The sequence below is a fragment of the Trichosurus vulpecula genome, chromosome 1 (genome assembly GCF_011100635.1).
Source record: "Trichosurus vulpecula isolate mTriVul1 chromosome 1, mTriVul1.pri, whole genome shotgun sequence".
NCBI lineage: Eukaryota > Metazoa > Chordata > Mammalia > Diprotodontia > Phalangeridae > Trichosurus > Trichosurus vulpecula.
Genome location: NC_050573.1, coordinates 471,623,782 through 471,639,871, shown reverse-complemented (window position 1 = coordinate 471,639,871; position 16,090 = coordinate 471,623,782). Strand labels below are relative to the sequence as shown.

At 38.4% G+C, this 16,090-nt stretch overlaps 1 protein-coding gene across 4 annotated transcripts in view; it reads left to right on the top strand.

Moving 5' to 3' along the window:
* Positions 1–701: 701 nt before the first annotated feature.
* The window catches only part of CHD1 (chromodomain helicase DNA binding protein 1), a 125,094-nt gene continuing 109,705 nt past the window's right edge, over positions 702–16,090 (top strand). For all 4 annotated transcript variants that reach the window (XM_036768302.1, XM_036768291.1, XM_036768294.1 and 1 more), the window contains exons 1-2: positions 702–846; positions 3,175–3,354. In XM_036768302.1, coding sequence (XP_036624197.1) covers positions 3,302–3,354 — 53 coding nt within the window. In that variant the 5' untranslated portion in view covers positions 702–846; positions 3,175–3,301. The remainder of the gene's footprint in view (positions 847–3,174; positions 3,355–16,090) is intronic.

Sequence of the window (16,090 nt, the reverse complement as noted above, 5' to 3'; positions counted from 1 at the left end):
GGGCGACCGAGGCGAGGCGGCGAACCCGGCCCCTCAGACGCCGGCGGCCGCGACTTCTCCGAGAGCGTCCGAGACACAAGGCCGCGGCTCGGGCGCCGCTCCTCAGGGCTCCCCTCCGGCCCCTCGGCGGACTGCAGCCGCGTCCCCGGCGCCGCACCGCCTAACGCCGCGCGAGTTTCCACCTCTTTGAATCCGAGCGGAGGCCAAGGCCGAGGCCGCGGGGGCAGAGGAGGCCGCAGATCGCAGCCGCCCCGAGCGCCGCCACCGACCCCGCCCCCGCCCCACCGTGCGCAAACTCCGGGGTCCCGACGTGCGCGAACCCGCTGCGCTCTCGGAGAGGGGAGGGGTGGCGGGGAGTCGACGTCGCGCGGGAGGAGGCGACGCGGTGACCGAGGCGGAGCCGGGGGAGGAGTCGGAGGAGGTGGTTTCGCTTGGCGTCATGGCGGCTGCCGGGAGGCGATAAGCGGCGGGAGCGGGAGCGCGCGCGCTCGCGGAAGACTCGTTACTTATCTCTCCTCTCCTCTCTCTGTTTGTGTTTCAATAATGAATTGATTGTTGTAGCCACTACTGAGAATCGCCGGTTCGTGCCACGGGCCAGCGTTTCCCCTCCCCTCCTCCCCTTTTTCCCTCCCTTTCCGTACACACGCTCACACACACACGCGCGCACACACGCACACACGCTCACACACATACACACACACACGCGCGCGCGCGCGCGCGCGCACATACACAGACACTACCCGGACGACCGGGACCAGAGTCTCTCCACAGCGGCCGCAGCGCGGCCCGGGCTCCGGGAGGAGACCAGCAGAGTCCCACCGCCGGCCGGGGACACCCTTTCCACAGGTAAGGAAGGGGAACCGTCCATGGCGGGGCCCGGGGGCTGCTATTGCGGGGGGGAGGGAGGCCCTGCCCGGCCGGAGGCGGCTTCTCCGTGATGGCCGAGTGCAGCGGCCCAGCGGCCCTTGGGCGGGCGGGATGGGGGAGGGAAAACGGGCAGGGCTGCCAGCAGAGGCCCGGGGCTGTGCGGCCCAGCGGAGGAGATGGAGCCGGGGTCGGGGAGGGGGGTTACCGGGAGGCGGCGCGTGGGATAGGGAAGTGTGTGTATGTGTGTGTGCGCGCGTGTGCGTGTGTGTACGGGGAGAGGGTCGCTCAGGTAGCGAGGGGAATGTTCCCCCCCTCTCCTGCGGAGTCGCCATCGCTTAGGCCTCCCCGGTGCGGTGCCTCCGAAGGAGCTAGGAGGAAAGTGGAGAGAGGAGCCAGCACTTTCTGGCTTCCAGCCCCGCAGCATCCAGCACGTGGGGAGTCGTGGGGGGGGGACGGGGACGACTCGGCGGGCGGGGCCCCGAGTGCGGGAGTAGGCGCTTCGCGACCGGGCTGGAAGTGGTGCAGGAAAAGGGGGCACCTCGGGGAAGTTTGAGGCGGGAAAGGAGCGGATCCGGGGAAGCGCAGGGCAGCAGCCCCGCAGTATTATTAGACTTGGGGAGCAGGGGGAAAAGCTTCGCTGAGGGAGGAGGTTGATGGCACACTGATGAGGGAGAGCTGGGGGAGGCAGGACCCTTTTTGTAAAATACAAGGGTGGAGCAATTATAGAAGAGCCTTCTCATGAAGCTAGAGAAAGGCAGGGGACGGTGATGTTCTCTAGGAGGACGTGTAGGGGGAGGTCCTTGACAGAAGGGCTCTGTCTTAATAAGAAGGATTTATACTGAGAAAAGGGAGAGGATGTGAGAGAAAGAATGAGGCTGAAGGCTATGGCATAGTTGAGGCTATGCTGAGTGGCAGAAGGAACGAACAAGCAAAGTTCAAAACATAAGTGGAGTTCCTAAAGTGAAGAGAGTTTGGAAGAGGATTTAAATCAAGGAGTAAACTCTGGCATGTGGGATTTAGGGTAGAAGTAAAATTAATACAGGATGTCCCAAAAGTTTTAGTGCAGTTTTCAGCTTTTAAACTTAGCTCAGATTTTTGGGATACCCTTTATGCCACATGAGGAAAAATGCTGGTGGGAGGAATGAATGACCCTTAGGGAACAGTCCTTGCATAGAAGGACCCAGGACCCTATGGAGTTATTTAGTCCCTGTCTCTTTCTGGGATTTTATGTTTCCACTGAGCTAATATTTTTCCTTGCGTTTTGGCGAAAAGAAGTAATCTGTGAAATGGATTTCCCCTATGCCGAGCTACACACAACAGTTCTACTCTCAGCAGGCTGTCTTGTTACTTTTTGGCTGAGGAAGGATCTGCTGTCCCCGCCCCTGCTTCTTCCTTTCCCTTCGCTGCCAGAGATCTCCTTTGTTTATTCATTGATGGCTTGTAGGTGACTCTTCTGTTTTGTTCTGGGATCTTGTCTAAAAAGAGGTGGAGCTATTGTGGTATCTTAACCCCCATACTGGACATCCAAAATTACTGTCTTGAAATCAGTGTCCTTCTAAATTGAACAAAATAAGAATGTAAAGTGTATTCCCTCCCTATCAATAACTTTACTTCGGAGGAACACGTTTGCTCTGATTCATTTTTGTTTCCTTTTTCAGTAAATACACAACAGTTCTACTTTTCTCACTTATAATTTATTTTTAGTATATGGAATGGTTGCCTTTATTTTTATGGTTTTTTTGGTCTGGACCTGAGATTTTATAGATAAACTGAACTTAAAAGTTTGAAAGTACAGTACTCTCCACCCACTGAAAATTGGTTATTCTGAAAAAGTTATTTAGGGAAGAGGTTAAGGGACTTGGCCCCCCTGATCACAAGTCTTGAACCCTCATCTTCGGGCTCTAAGGTCATCGCTCCCTCCACTCTACAGCTAGGCCTTTGGATTTCATTTTAGTCATTAAATGTTTTATTATGTAAAGCATTTTATGCTTTATTAATCTTTACAATTGGACTAATTTTTGTGAATTGGTTTTAGATTGCTACTAAAAATTATCGATCCATAATTTTTTCACCGTTTTTGACAGAGGTATTATATGCAATACTGTATTTTGTCAATGAATATCAGTATTGATGGACTATGAATACTAGACATGCCAGTCATATTTTAAACAATTTTTCATATCTTTTTAAAACAATCTGATTATCATGTATCTAGGCAAATCCAAGATAACTTTTTAAGTGCCTAATTTGTGTGATTTCTATAAAATTTTTAAGTCTAATTAAAAAAAATATGATTCTTTGCCTTAGGTAATTTGAAAAGTGTCCGAAATAACTTGTGACCATTTGGAAGGAAGCAAGGAACAGTCTGAAGTAAACAATCCAGCTTGTAAACTGGGAAGATTTATATTTTATTTTAAACTTCTGAATATTTACAATGAATGGACACAGTGATGAAGAAAGTGTCAGAAACAGTAGTGGAGAATCAAGGTAAGCACATTTTAAAAATATTTTCTTTGCTGTGAGAATACTATGGAAAATACTGTTTTTTTGCCAAATTTCTTGAAAAAAGACAGTATCAACAGTTTAATTGCTTATAGGAGAAACTTTTGAACTTTTGGTTTCTTTGGGCTATTTAAATAATTCTGTCACTTTTCTATATTTGAGTAGGTAGAGAAGCATTGTACATATTTTGAAGTTTGTCCCATTCTGTTACATGGAGGAAAAACTTGATCAAAGAATAAAATTCTCTAAAGGCTTCATATCATTTGTTTTGATGACTCAAAATTTGCAAGTATAGTAAAGGGAAAGTTTTGTGATAGTTTTGACTAGGTGCTACCTCCTATGGTAATTTAATCCATTCATATGATTTCATTAATCACCTCAATGTAGTTAACTTCCAAAGCTATATTTGTCCCTAGCCCTTTCTTAGAACTTCAGTCGCACGTTTCCAGGTGCCTACTGGACATTTCCACTGGCACCTTAAATTCCATTTCTCTGTAACTAATTCCTCATCTTCCCCTTGCCCCCACTCCCCACCTACAAACCTGCCTTCCTCATAACTTTTATATAGATAACTCCAACATCTTTCCTGTCACTCAGGCTTGAAACTTCAGAACCATCTTTTGAGCCTTTCTTAATTCCTACTTCACCAGATCTACAATTTGTCTGTTCTTTAATCCATCATTCATTTCTGGCCATATCATACCTTCCTAATGATTTACTCTGATCATTTTAGTTGGCATTTATGGTGTCTGTTCATTTCCTTAACTCTTGGTGGATTCTCATTATCTACCAAATAAAATTTAAATTTTATATTTTGGTACTTGAGTGGAAGCTTAGAGTCTTGTAGAGGGGGCCAGCCTTTGTCTGGAAGGCCTAGTTTCCAGTTTTGTTACCCTGGGCAAGTCACTTAACCCCTAAGTGCCCTAGGCCATGCTCTTACAACTTTCAGTTTCTGAACAGTTGATGATTTGCATTCTGCATTGCTAAGGAAAGTTTTCTGTTCTGAAGCTCTCCATTCATATGAAATCAGTAGCCTAGACCAAAAACATAAAAAGCATAAAACAGTAGCCTAGATCAAATTAGTAGCTTAGACCAAAACCAAAAAAAATGTAAAATAGTAGCCTTGACCAAAAACATAAAAAACAACTCTTTAAATTTGTGTTCTTTTACTGTGTAACTCCTGCTACCTTTTAAAATTTACGTTGACTATGTGAAATCACAGTCCTAGATAAAAAAAAAATATATATATATCTATACTGACACAAAGGCTTCTCCACAATCTGTCTCCTACTACATTTTCAATCTTGTCTTACCTCACATACACTAGTTAACGCATACTCTTTATCTTTACACTAGTCCTTCATTTGAGCCAAACCAGATCACTAATTATTTCCCTTTCTTATCCTGCATCCTCTCATCTCAGTGCCATCTCAGACAGCAGTGTCCAGCTGTCCTGCATACTTAGCATGTATTCAGTACATCATCCCTATTAAAATCTTCTTTAAATTATCCTTTAAAGCCCAGCCGAGATGCAGCTTTCTTAATAGTTTCTCCTATCCGGTTGAAGTGAACTTTCCGTCAAAATTCATGACTTTTTTCCCCTTAAATGTACTCAATCTGCCTTGTATCATTGTTTCTATATATATCTTAATACATCTTACCTGTCTTAATTCATTCTTGTATTCTCATAATTTCATCCTTGTATTCTTATATCTTGTATTCATGCTTGTATTAGCACAGGGTTTTTTGTTTTGTTTTTATGTGTAGATGTTGAATTGAATATGGAGAGTAAATCTGCCCTCATTTTGTGGAGCCGTTGATGAAAATTATTGGTGTAGGGCTTTTTTGAATCTGATAATATTTTTATTACCAATAAGGTAACCAATAAAAGAAAAGAGAATGTAATACCTATGTTTTTGTCTGACACTTTGTGATTCTAACTTTTATTGCTGAAGTGTTGTTGTGGCCTTCCCATTTTGTAGAAGCCTGAGGTTTTCATTTGAGAAATGAGTGAGTGCACTGCTTATGAGTTCTTTCATGTGTGTACCTAAGCTGAAGATGATCAGTTGGTGCATATCTTTGCAAATAAGATGTGTAGGTTTTTATATAAGCATGGGGGAAAACAACAGGTTTTTTCTTTTTTTTCTTTTAGCAATTATTATCTACCATACCATATTTCTATACACTTGTACATATATATGTATATTTGTGTACTTACATACATACACTTTAAAAGTCCTTTGCACATTTGATAGCATTTGGAATGGCTAATTTTTTTTTGTTGTATTTTGCTATAGTTCCAAAAATTACTATTATTCTTACCTTGTCAGAGTGCAAGTAAAATTTATTTTATCAGTTTCCTGTGACTAATTTTTTAAATCCTCCATGTCCCACTCTCTCTGATTTAGCATTTTACCTTGTGTACTTCAAGGATCTGCAATTTCATTGGTATGGGTACTGCCTTCACTGACAGAACTGATCCCTGTATGTAACTCAGGAGATAGACTTGGAGAGTTGCTAAGTCCCCAGAATATATCATTATGCTACCAAGCTGATGCCAAGCCTCTCTGACCTTAAATATCTCTACAGCCTAACATTAGACTATTAGTATATCATTAATGAAAATTAGAAATAAATAAAAGGAACTTTCATCAGTCATATTTACATCAGGTTCATATATAGGTTAAAATTATATTTCAGTTGATTGTGTCATATGAGATTTAAAAATTGGTTGCAACAAATGAAACTCACTTATTGTCTAATATAGGATAGAAAATAATAGATAATATCTTTACCCAATGTGTACTAGTGGTGGAGAAACAGGAAAGGTGAGGATCAGGGAAATACTGGGCAGTCAGAAAGATGTCTAAAAAAGTCGTGGGTAGGAAACACAGATGTGGTGTAAATCTGTTCTGTGCCATGTAGCGAATGACAAAAACACATTCCCCCACCTACCCCCTCATTTACGTAAGAAAGCATGTTGTGCTAAAGACAATAAACTAGGTGTTAGCATAACTGGATTCTAGTTCCAGTTCTGTTTTATGCTAGCTTGAATAAGCCACTTATTTCTGAGCCATAGTTTCCTAATCTAAAAAAATTTGTGGGTTGGATGAAACAATCCCTAAATTCACATGTTTTTGTTTAGTATTTTTATGTTTTTACTTTGGAGTCAGATTATTGCTACTTAAAAATGGAAGTTTAATATTCCCAACTAATATTTTGTAATCTAATATAAATAGGCTGTAACATATGACTATTTATAAATGTAAAAAATTATTTCTGAAATATTTTAAAACAAATATAATATTTAATATCAAAACATTAATTTAAAAAATTCTCACAACTAAATTCTTATTTTTTCAGAGGTTAAAGAGTATACTAAATAGTATATAGAATTTTTTTCAACCTTCTTTAAAACAAAAAAAATATTGTTTCTCCTTTGCATTTCTTCTTCTCCTTTGCCATTTTGAAGATTTTTTTCTTGAAGTAAATTTGATTTTGAAAATCAAATCTTAGCTCCTATCAATTTTAAAATAAATTTCAGAGTAATCTAAATTTTGATTTCTTAAAGATTATTTTTAATAGAAATGTTCTCCTGGTAATAGTAGTGAATCTTAGAACACCACAGGCTTCAAAGAATCAAAGATGTAGTATATACATAGAATAATAGAGAGGTGCGTGAATGGGGAAAATAATCTGTAGCATATTTGCCTGATGACATAAGCGGAAGAGTTGATATAAAGTAGTGGTGTCAAACTCAGAAACAGGTGCCACTAAACCTGTTTTTAGAAAATTTTATTTTTATATATGTGTGTATGTTTGTGTGTGTGTGTATATATATGCACACACATATATATATGTATATGTATACACACATATATAAACATTATGTTCTATTGTATTTTTATCCATTTTGTTAAATATTTACCAATTTCATTTTAATCTGGTTAAGGCCACACTGGGAAGTGTTGCAGGCCTGGTATGTTTGACACCTCTGGTATAGAGTTATCATCGAGGAATTGTATGTTTGGAAAAGGAGAGTGGGCCAGTCATGTGTTAAGAGGAATGGCTAACAGATGGAGCCAGAGTGCTCCACTGGTACACATAAATTTTAGAACAATCCAGAAAGAAGCCTCTGACACCTTCGGTATATCTTCTTTGTAATATCTGTGGAGGGATAACACAGAATGAGAAGACATACTACACTGATGGCATTGTAGACCCGCATTCATGTGATCACTGATCCATTGAGTAGTGATGATTCCTTAGTTTAAGATCGCCATTCTATTCAACAAACATTTATTGAACACCTCAAGTCTATGCTAATTCGGGGGGGATATAAAAACAAAAACCGAAATATTCTCTTCCCTTAAGGAGCTTTTATACAGTTTAGAAGATACATCATGTATACAATATATACAAGATAATTTGAGTAGAGGTTGAACATTAACAGCTGATATTCCAAAAAATCTTCATGGTGTAAATAGCATCTAAACATAAGTAAACTAGAGTAGAGTAAAATAGAGTAGAGTTTAAGTAAACAAATGTACTAGAGTTGAAGTAAAATAAAGATCCTCAGAGGTAGAGATGAGGGACAAAATAGAATGCCTTTGTGATATGAGGGGCAACTTGTATGTGTATGAGGGGCAAAGATAGGAACATGGAATGTCAGATATAGAAACAACTACTAGTACAGTCCAGGTGTCTGGTAGCATGTGTGAAAGAGAATAATAGGAAATAAGTCTGGGAAGATAGGTGGCTGTGAAGTATCTTTGCTTGAACACTTGTGATCTTGTCTTTCTAACTATCACCACCACAGTCCTGCTTGTATCCCATCCAGTTTTTGATTATTTCTGTATTAATGAACATATGACATAATAAATAAATTAAATCCACAAGCTCTCTACAAATTTTATTTCAGCCATTAATTTTACTCCTCCAGTTTTTTTTTTTAAGAGAGCCTGTCTTCGATCCCGTAAGACCTCATTTCAAGTCCTTCCTTGACACATACTGGTTGTGTGATTTAGGAAAGTCATTTAATCTATCAGTACCCCAGGCAACTTTTTTTCTTCAATAAATTTTTATTCATGTCTTCTGTTTTGGCTGCACCTAAATTTTCCTGTTTATTCCTTTCTTTCTCCCAAAAAGCCATCTCTTACAACAAAAATTTAAAAGGGGGCAAGGGGACATTTCAGCAAGACAAACACACATCTAGAGTCTGACATTCCATATAGTGTTTCATATTTATAGTATCCCACCTCTGAAACTAAGGTACAGGAGAAGGTCCCTTCTCATCTCTCTTCTAGTAACAGTAATAATAACAATTAGCATTTATATAGTGCTTTAATTAAGATTTGCAAAGTGCTTTACAAATTATCTCTTTTTATCTGCACAACAATCCTGGAAGTTGGTGCTATTATCTCTACTGTAGCAACTAAGAAACTAAAGCAGGAAAATTATGTGGCCAGGATTATACTATATCTGAAGCTGGATTTGAACTTAGGTCTTCCTTGTTTTAGGTCCATCACCCTATCCTGTTTGTTAAGCTGCCTTTAGGGTCCACCTTGGTCACAGCATCACAGCATTCAGCTTCAGTTGTTTAGTTGGTCTTTTCATTGTTGTAGACTTTACTTTCATGATTTTCTTTACTTCACTTTTCATCATTCTCATACTAATATCTATCTTATTCTTAAGTGGTGTGTGGAGGTGTGGAATATATTCCTTCTGCCTATGATATTTCTACCCAAGGACAATGAAGCATGATCACAGAATACATCCTCTTTCTTTTGAAGCCACTATACCTTTGTAGAGAATATGATTTGAGTTTCATCACATTTCTATATGAGAAACATAGTAATGGACCCCTGTATGTTTAACTGGCACTTTCTATATGAGGGACTCAACGAACTACAATTCGAATAATAATATTATATTAAGAGGGTATTTTTTCATTTTTTTAGCCACTTGTTTGATTTTAAATCAGAGAAAAAAGTACTAGTTCTCTTTTATCTTTTACCTCCGGCCCTAGCCTATTTACAATGTATTATTGTCATGGAAATGGTCTGAAGCAAGAAAAACAAAAAACAAAAAGCATTCTAACTGGCTAGGTTCACATGCTTCTGAAATTATTCTGAGTTCTCCTAGGGCAAGGATTTTTCAACATTTTTGTGTCATAGACCCCTTTGGCATTTTGGCAGAACTTTTGAACTCTTCCTTAGGATGATATTTATTGCCTATATTCAGAAGTAAAGGAAATACTAAATTTCACTTTGAGGTTAGTGAAAATAAAGATATGTTTTTCCATCCAAATTGGCCCACAGACTCCTGATTAAGAACTGCTCCTTTGGATACACATGTGCACACATACACACATGTATGTGTGTCTCTATCTTATCTATATTATAAATTATATGTGTTATTCTACATAATGTATCATTATGTGTAATATATGTATTAGAATAACATACTCACCCCTAACCTGAAGCTTTTTTTACTATGTAATCTAGAAGCAAGTTCTCTTACTGTTTTGCTTCAGTTTTGTCCGTTTATGTGAGATACTTTCATTTTCCCTATATGTCTCTTAATATTAATATCTTCCAGCACCTCTATCTCTCTCAATTTTATGCCTTTTCTGGTGGTACAGGGTCCCAAACAAGATTATATCTAGCTAAGAAATTGAGATAACATTTCAAATATTTTTGTGAAGTATCTTGTTGCCTTAGATGTCAAATAGTAATAGAGAATAAATAATAATCCCATCTTTAAAAATTTATGCTTAATGTAAAAAAAATTAAGATAAACTTAAATTTTAGACTTGAGTTTTTGTATCTCTACTATCAAGCTGTTTGTGCCTCATAATTGCCATGTACATCTGTGTCAATATTTGCACTTTTATAATCCAGTAATTGAAATAAAAATTACTCTTTGAAAATTTTGGTAGATATAACATACAGTTAGATTACTTCTTGAAAGTGTCAGCTTGAGTTTTTCTGCATGGAGGAACAAACCAATTGACCGATAGGAGGGGAGATGATAAAGAGAAAGTAGGTAGTTAAATGGGTCACTTTCTGAGTGCTGTGGTTGCTTACTACATTGAAACATATCTTCTGGGAAATGTGTGTCAGGATGCACCTGCAACTGTTTCAGCACAACGCAAGGTTGTATATAACTGAAGAAGATACTCCTAAAGACAGTTCCTTCACCAGTAGCATTTCACAGCAACAGTTGCCCACTTGCATCTTAGGAATAATTTTTTTTTGTATCACAGTTTAATAGTGCTTCATACATATATACACTGTTGCTTGTGTTATGCAGATAAGGCATAGGTTCGATACTAAATGTTATTTATAGACATTTCACATTACCTTAAAAATTGTATCCGTTTATAAATAATCTTTACGACATGGTTATAATATGTATTAGAATGTAGCTCCTTGAGAGCAGGGACTATCTTGCATCTCCAATTGTATCTCTAGTGTTTTTCCGCACATAGCAAATGCTTATTAAATGCTTTTTCATTCATTCATTCATTCATTCATTCATAGTTTGTAGTTAAGCATTAAGAGAATCATGCAGTCTGTCAATTTGACATCTCCTGCTATGGTAGCAAATATTTCTTCCTGCTTTCTGGGGACCATTTAAATGTAAATCAAGAAATATTTAATAATCATTACCTTGGTACTTAGTATTTTAGTGGCACAGTATTTACTGAGTTTTGACACTCTTTGTATCTCTCCCTTCACAAAATTGATCAGCTTGCAAAGCATTAATTAACTACTATGTCTGTGTGTTGTTGTTGGCATCAAGAGTAAAAGACAGAAATGCCCCCAAGAAGCTTAATTCTATTGAGGAAGACAGCACGTACGTGTAATTATATATAAAATATACATAAGGCATTTTAGGAGGCTAAGAAAGGCTTCATTTAAATAGGTGATATTTGTAAATGAATTACTTTTTTAAAAAGTTCTAGGAAGTACCAAAAGTACTGTTTTCCAACGTTGGTTTTTCAGTTATCTTAAAAAGGCATACAATTTTGGGGAAGAATATTAATGGCATTTTAAAAAATCATCCGTCTCTTATATATGTACTTTACTTCATTTCCTTCTCAAATTATGTACATGGTGCTTAGCCCAAAATTAAACCTTCTTTTGTGAATCCCAGAGATATAGTTGGTGGTAGCACTAGTAACTAATTCTCCTGATGGATGAATTCACCAGATTCTAAAAATAAGAGATTACTTTGATGATCATAGTCAGTGGAGGATGCTACTAAATAGGATACTACTAAATACATAGTCCAGAGGAAAGCTCTAGTTTTAGCATCAAAGTACCTACCTGAATGTGAATACTGACCTCATTTACTGTTTGGTATTCTTTACTTCAAAGGTGCTTTATTGGATATAATTTTATTGCAATATGGTCAGAAAAAATGCATCTAACATTTTTTCCTGCATTTGTGAGGTATTTATGCCCCAATGAAGGTCAGTTTTGCGAAGCTTCTTAATGCCTTTCTTGTTTATTTTATGGTTAGATTTATCTAGCTCTGAGAGGGTTAAATTGAGATCTGCCACTAGTATAATTTTATTGTTTATTTCTTCCTATTACTCATTTAACTTTTCCTTCTAGAATTTTGATCCTATGACATTTGATGCATATATGTTCAGTATTGATATTAATTCATTGTTCCTAGTTCCTTTTAGCAAAAGTTTCCCTGATTACTTTTTACTAGGTCTGTTTTTACTTCTGCTTTGTCTGAGATTATAATGCTACTCCTGCCATTTTTTCTGTTTCAAGTGTTTTTCTTATAGACTACATGTTTCTAATCTATTCTGCTATCTTGCATTTACTAATGAATTCATCCTACTCACATTCATAGTTTTGATTGGTAATTGTATATTATTTCCTTCTATTTTTTCTTATACTTAACCTTTTTCTTTTACCCTGTCCCCTCTTCAAGACCATTTCTGATTACTGCTTCTCTTAATATACCCTACCTCTTACCCCATGGCCTTTACCTTTTTTTTTTTTGAGGGGGGGAAGGCAAGGCAATTGGGGTTAAGTGACTTGCCAAGGTCATACAGCTAGTAAGTGTGTCAAGTGTCTGAGTCTGGATTTGAACTCAGGTCCTTCTGACTCCAGGGCCAGTGCTGTAGTCACTGTACCACCACTCTTTCTCTTAATCTCATTCCCTCTACTTCCCTGTTGGGTATGAATTTTTGTACCCAACTGTGTCTATGCATTCTAACCTCCTTGAGCCAGTTCAGATGAAATCGATGTTCAAATTTTGTCTCCCCTTGACCTCCGTTGTATAAATTCTTCCTTGCTTTTTTTTTAATCTCTTTAATTCTTTCTTGGATAGCTCTCTTTTCTTCCCATTTTTCTACTGCTCTTATTTGGCTTTTAATTTTTTTTTCTTTTTATCTCTTTAACATCTAAGAATTTTAGTTGGGTTTATATCCAGTTTTCATTTTTCTTTGAGGCTTTGCTTGTAGGTGTTTTCATATCATTTGTCTTATATCTTTGGCTTAAGCTTCCTTGTTACTGTAATAGCTCTTTATGGTTAGGTTCTTTATTTATTTGCTTATTCTTCCATCATATTTCTTGACTTTGGACTCTATGTTAGTGTTGGGCTCTGCTCACTTTTGGCAGAGGTTATCTGGCCTGATCTTCTGTCTTTTTATGACCTTCTGCTATTTCCATAACTCAGTCTGGGGCATGCAAGTTTTTACTGTTCCCAGAACAGTGTGATCTGGGGAGAGGTTTGTTCACTGTCCACCTGGTATGAACTTTGCAACTTCTTGACCCAGGGTTGAATATATTTGATAATGTGTAGTTGAGTTTTCTTAGACTGCTACTAAACTCAATTACTGTTAGCCCATTAGGAGGTTCTGCAAGTTCAGAAGAACTAAAGTGCTTGACTCCTCTTTGATGTTGGTTATTTGCCCTGATTATTCCACTGCAGACTTATGTGTAGGGCTAAAGGTTAAAACTGACTCCCTCCTCTGTTCATACACTCAGAGCCACACAACTAAGTTTTTGGAACTTGTTATTTGCTCTTTACTCAGCTAGGGAATTTCTTGCTTACAGCCTCAGCCTCTGCTGTCTGCATTGGAACTGGGTAATAGACTACAGAGCTGCCATATGATACCTGTTCCTGTTCCCAGTGCTGGTTCAGGGGTACCCTGAAATCTCTACCTGCCCTGGTGATTCCAGTCCTGGTAGTCAGTCACAAGCCCCTTACCATTCTGGGGTACTTGATTGCTTCTCCCTGCTGCCTCCAGGACTGCTACCGTTGCCTTTGCTGCTGCTCTGTGTTCCTGGCCAGCTCCCAACCTAGTGTCTGAAGACCTCTCTTTCTTCCTAAGCTGCCATGGGCTGGAAAGATGACTCAGTGCAACTTTTTCTTGGCTTTCCTAATCATGATTTGCCATAGAATGTTTTTTAGGTTTTTGAGGAGGAATGTTGGGTAAATTGGGCAAAAATCCTATCTCTCACTCTGCCATCCTGACTCTGCCTCTGCTATTTGGTCTTGAGCAAGGGACTTAACCTCTGTAATCTTCAATTCCTACATCTCTAAAATGATGACTAGATGACCTTTAAAGTCTTTTGTAGTTCTTGATCTGTATGTAATCCTGTTATTTGAGTCCCATCTGACCTAAAATAATTTTTGACATTTCATGAGAGCAGTCACTTTTTTGGGGTATACTTTACAAGAACACATTCACTTAGCTAATAGGTATGATCCTTTTTTTGGTATTTCATTTCACCAAGTAATTAATTTTACTTTTTTTGTTTAAAAAAATTATTTGGCCCAATTATAAAAAAAAACATTGTGTGCTCTAAGCATTGAAGGAGATACTAAGATGGTAAAATGCCTCTACTGTCAAGAAGTTTATAATCTACTATATGTCATGTAAGTGGATTTGATTGAGTTGAGTAGTATTTTTCATATTTTATAACTGGAAAACAGATTTATATGAAGTACTTGACACAGTGCCTCATTTATAGTTGGAGCTTAAATTGATGTTCTCTTCTACTCCAAAGTTAAACAGTGGGTCAGGTGCTTGTGTGCTGCTTAGGTTATTATATTATGCTTTGAGTAACATTGCTGGCCTATATCTAGTGCCCTTTACATCATAGAGAAAACATTTCTTGATGTTAGAGAAATGGAGAGAAAAGGTAGAACTTAGCATATTAAAAATAATAACTAAAGTAAAAGATAACATCTGCTTTTTAGCTTTGTAAGTAACTGTTCATTTGGAGCCTATACAATATTCAGCACCAATTTTGTCATTGTTAGACATAGTAGTGAGTTACAAAGTTAAAAGATACTGACAATTAAATATGGATTTATTTTAAATTTAATTTATTTATTTGACATATTTAGTTTTCAGCATTGGTTTTCACAAGAGTTTGAATTACAAATTTTCTCCCCATTTCTACCCTCCCCCCCACTCCAAGATGGCGTATATTCTGGTTGCCCTGTTCCCCAGTCAGCCCTCCCTTCTGTCACCCCACTCCCTTCCCATCCCCTTTTCCCTTCCTTTCCCGTAGGGCAAGATAAATTTCCACGCCCCATTGCCCGTGTATCTTATTTTCTAGTTGCATGCAAAAACTTTTTATTTTTTATTTTTGAACGTCTGTTTTTAAAACTTTGAGTTCCAAATTCTCCCCCCTCCTCCCTTCCCACCCACCCTCCCTAAGAAGTCAAGCAATTCAACACAGGCCACATGTGTATCATTGTGTATAACCCTTCCATAATACTCATGTTGTGAAAGACTCACTGTATTTTGCTCCTTCCCAACCCATCCCCCTTTATTGAATTTTCTCCCTTGACCCTGTCCCCTTTCAAAAGTGTTTGTTTTTGATTACCTCCACCCACATCTGCCCTCCCCTCCATCATCCCCCCCCCTTTTTTTTCTTCTTCCCTCTTCTTTCCTGTGGGGTAAGATACCCAATTGAGTATGTATGGTATTCCCTCCTCAGGCCAAATCTGATGAGAGCAAGATTCACTCATTCTCCCCTCACCTGCTCTCTCCCCTCCTCCCCCAGAACTTCTTCCTCTTGCCACCTTTATGCGAGATAATCCACTCCATTTTATCTCTCCCTATCTCCCTCTCTCAATATATTCCTCTCTCATCCCTTAATTTGATTTTATTTCTTTTAGGTATCTTCCCTTCATCTTCAACTCACCCTGTGTCCACGCTCTCTCTCTCTCTGTATATATATATATATATACCCATACATATATGCATACATATACATTCACTTATATGTGTGTGTGTATATATATACACACACATAAACATATACATACATATATATATATATATATGCATATTCCCTTCAGCTACCCTAATACTGAGGTCTCATGAATCATACACGTCATCTTTCCATGTAGGAATGTAAACAAAACAGTTCAACTTTAGTAAGTCCCTTGCAATTTCTTTTTCTTGTTGTTTTTCTTGATTACCTTTTCATGCTTCTCTTGATTCTTTTGTTTGAAAGTCACATTTTCTATTCAGCTCTGGTCTTTTCACTGAGAAAGCTTGAAAGTCCTCTATTTTATTGAAAGTCCTCTATTTTATTGAAAGTCCATATTTTGCCTTGGACCATGATACTCAGTTTTGCTGGGTAGGTGATTCTAGGTTTTAATCCTAGCTCCATTGACCTCCGGAATATCGTATTCCAAGCCCTTTGATCTCTTAATGTAGAAGCTGCCA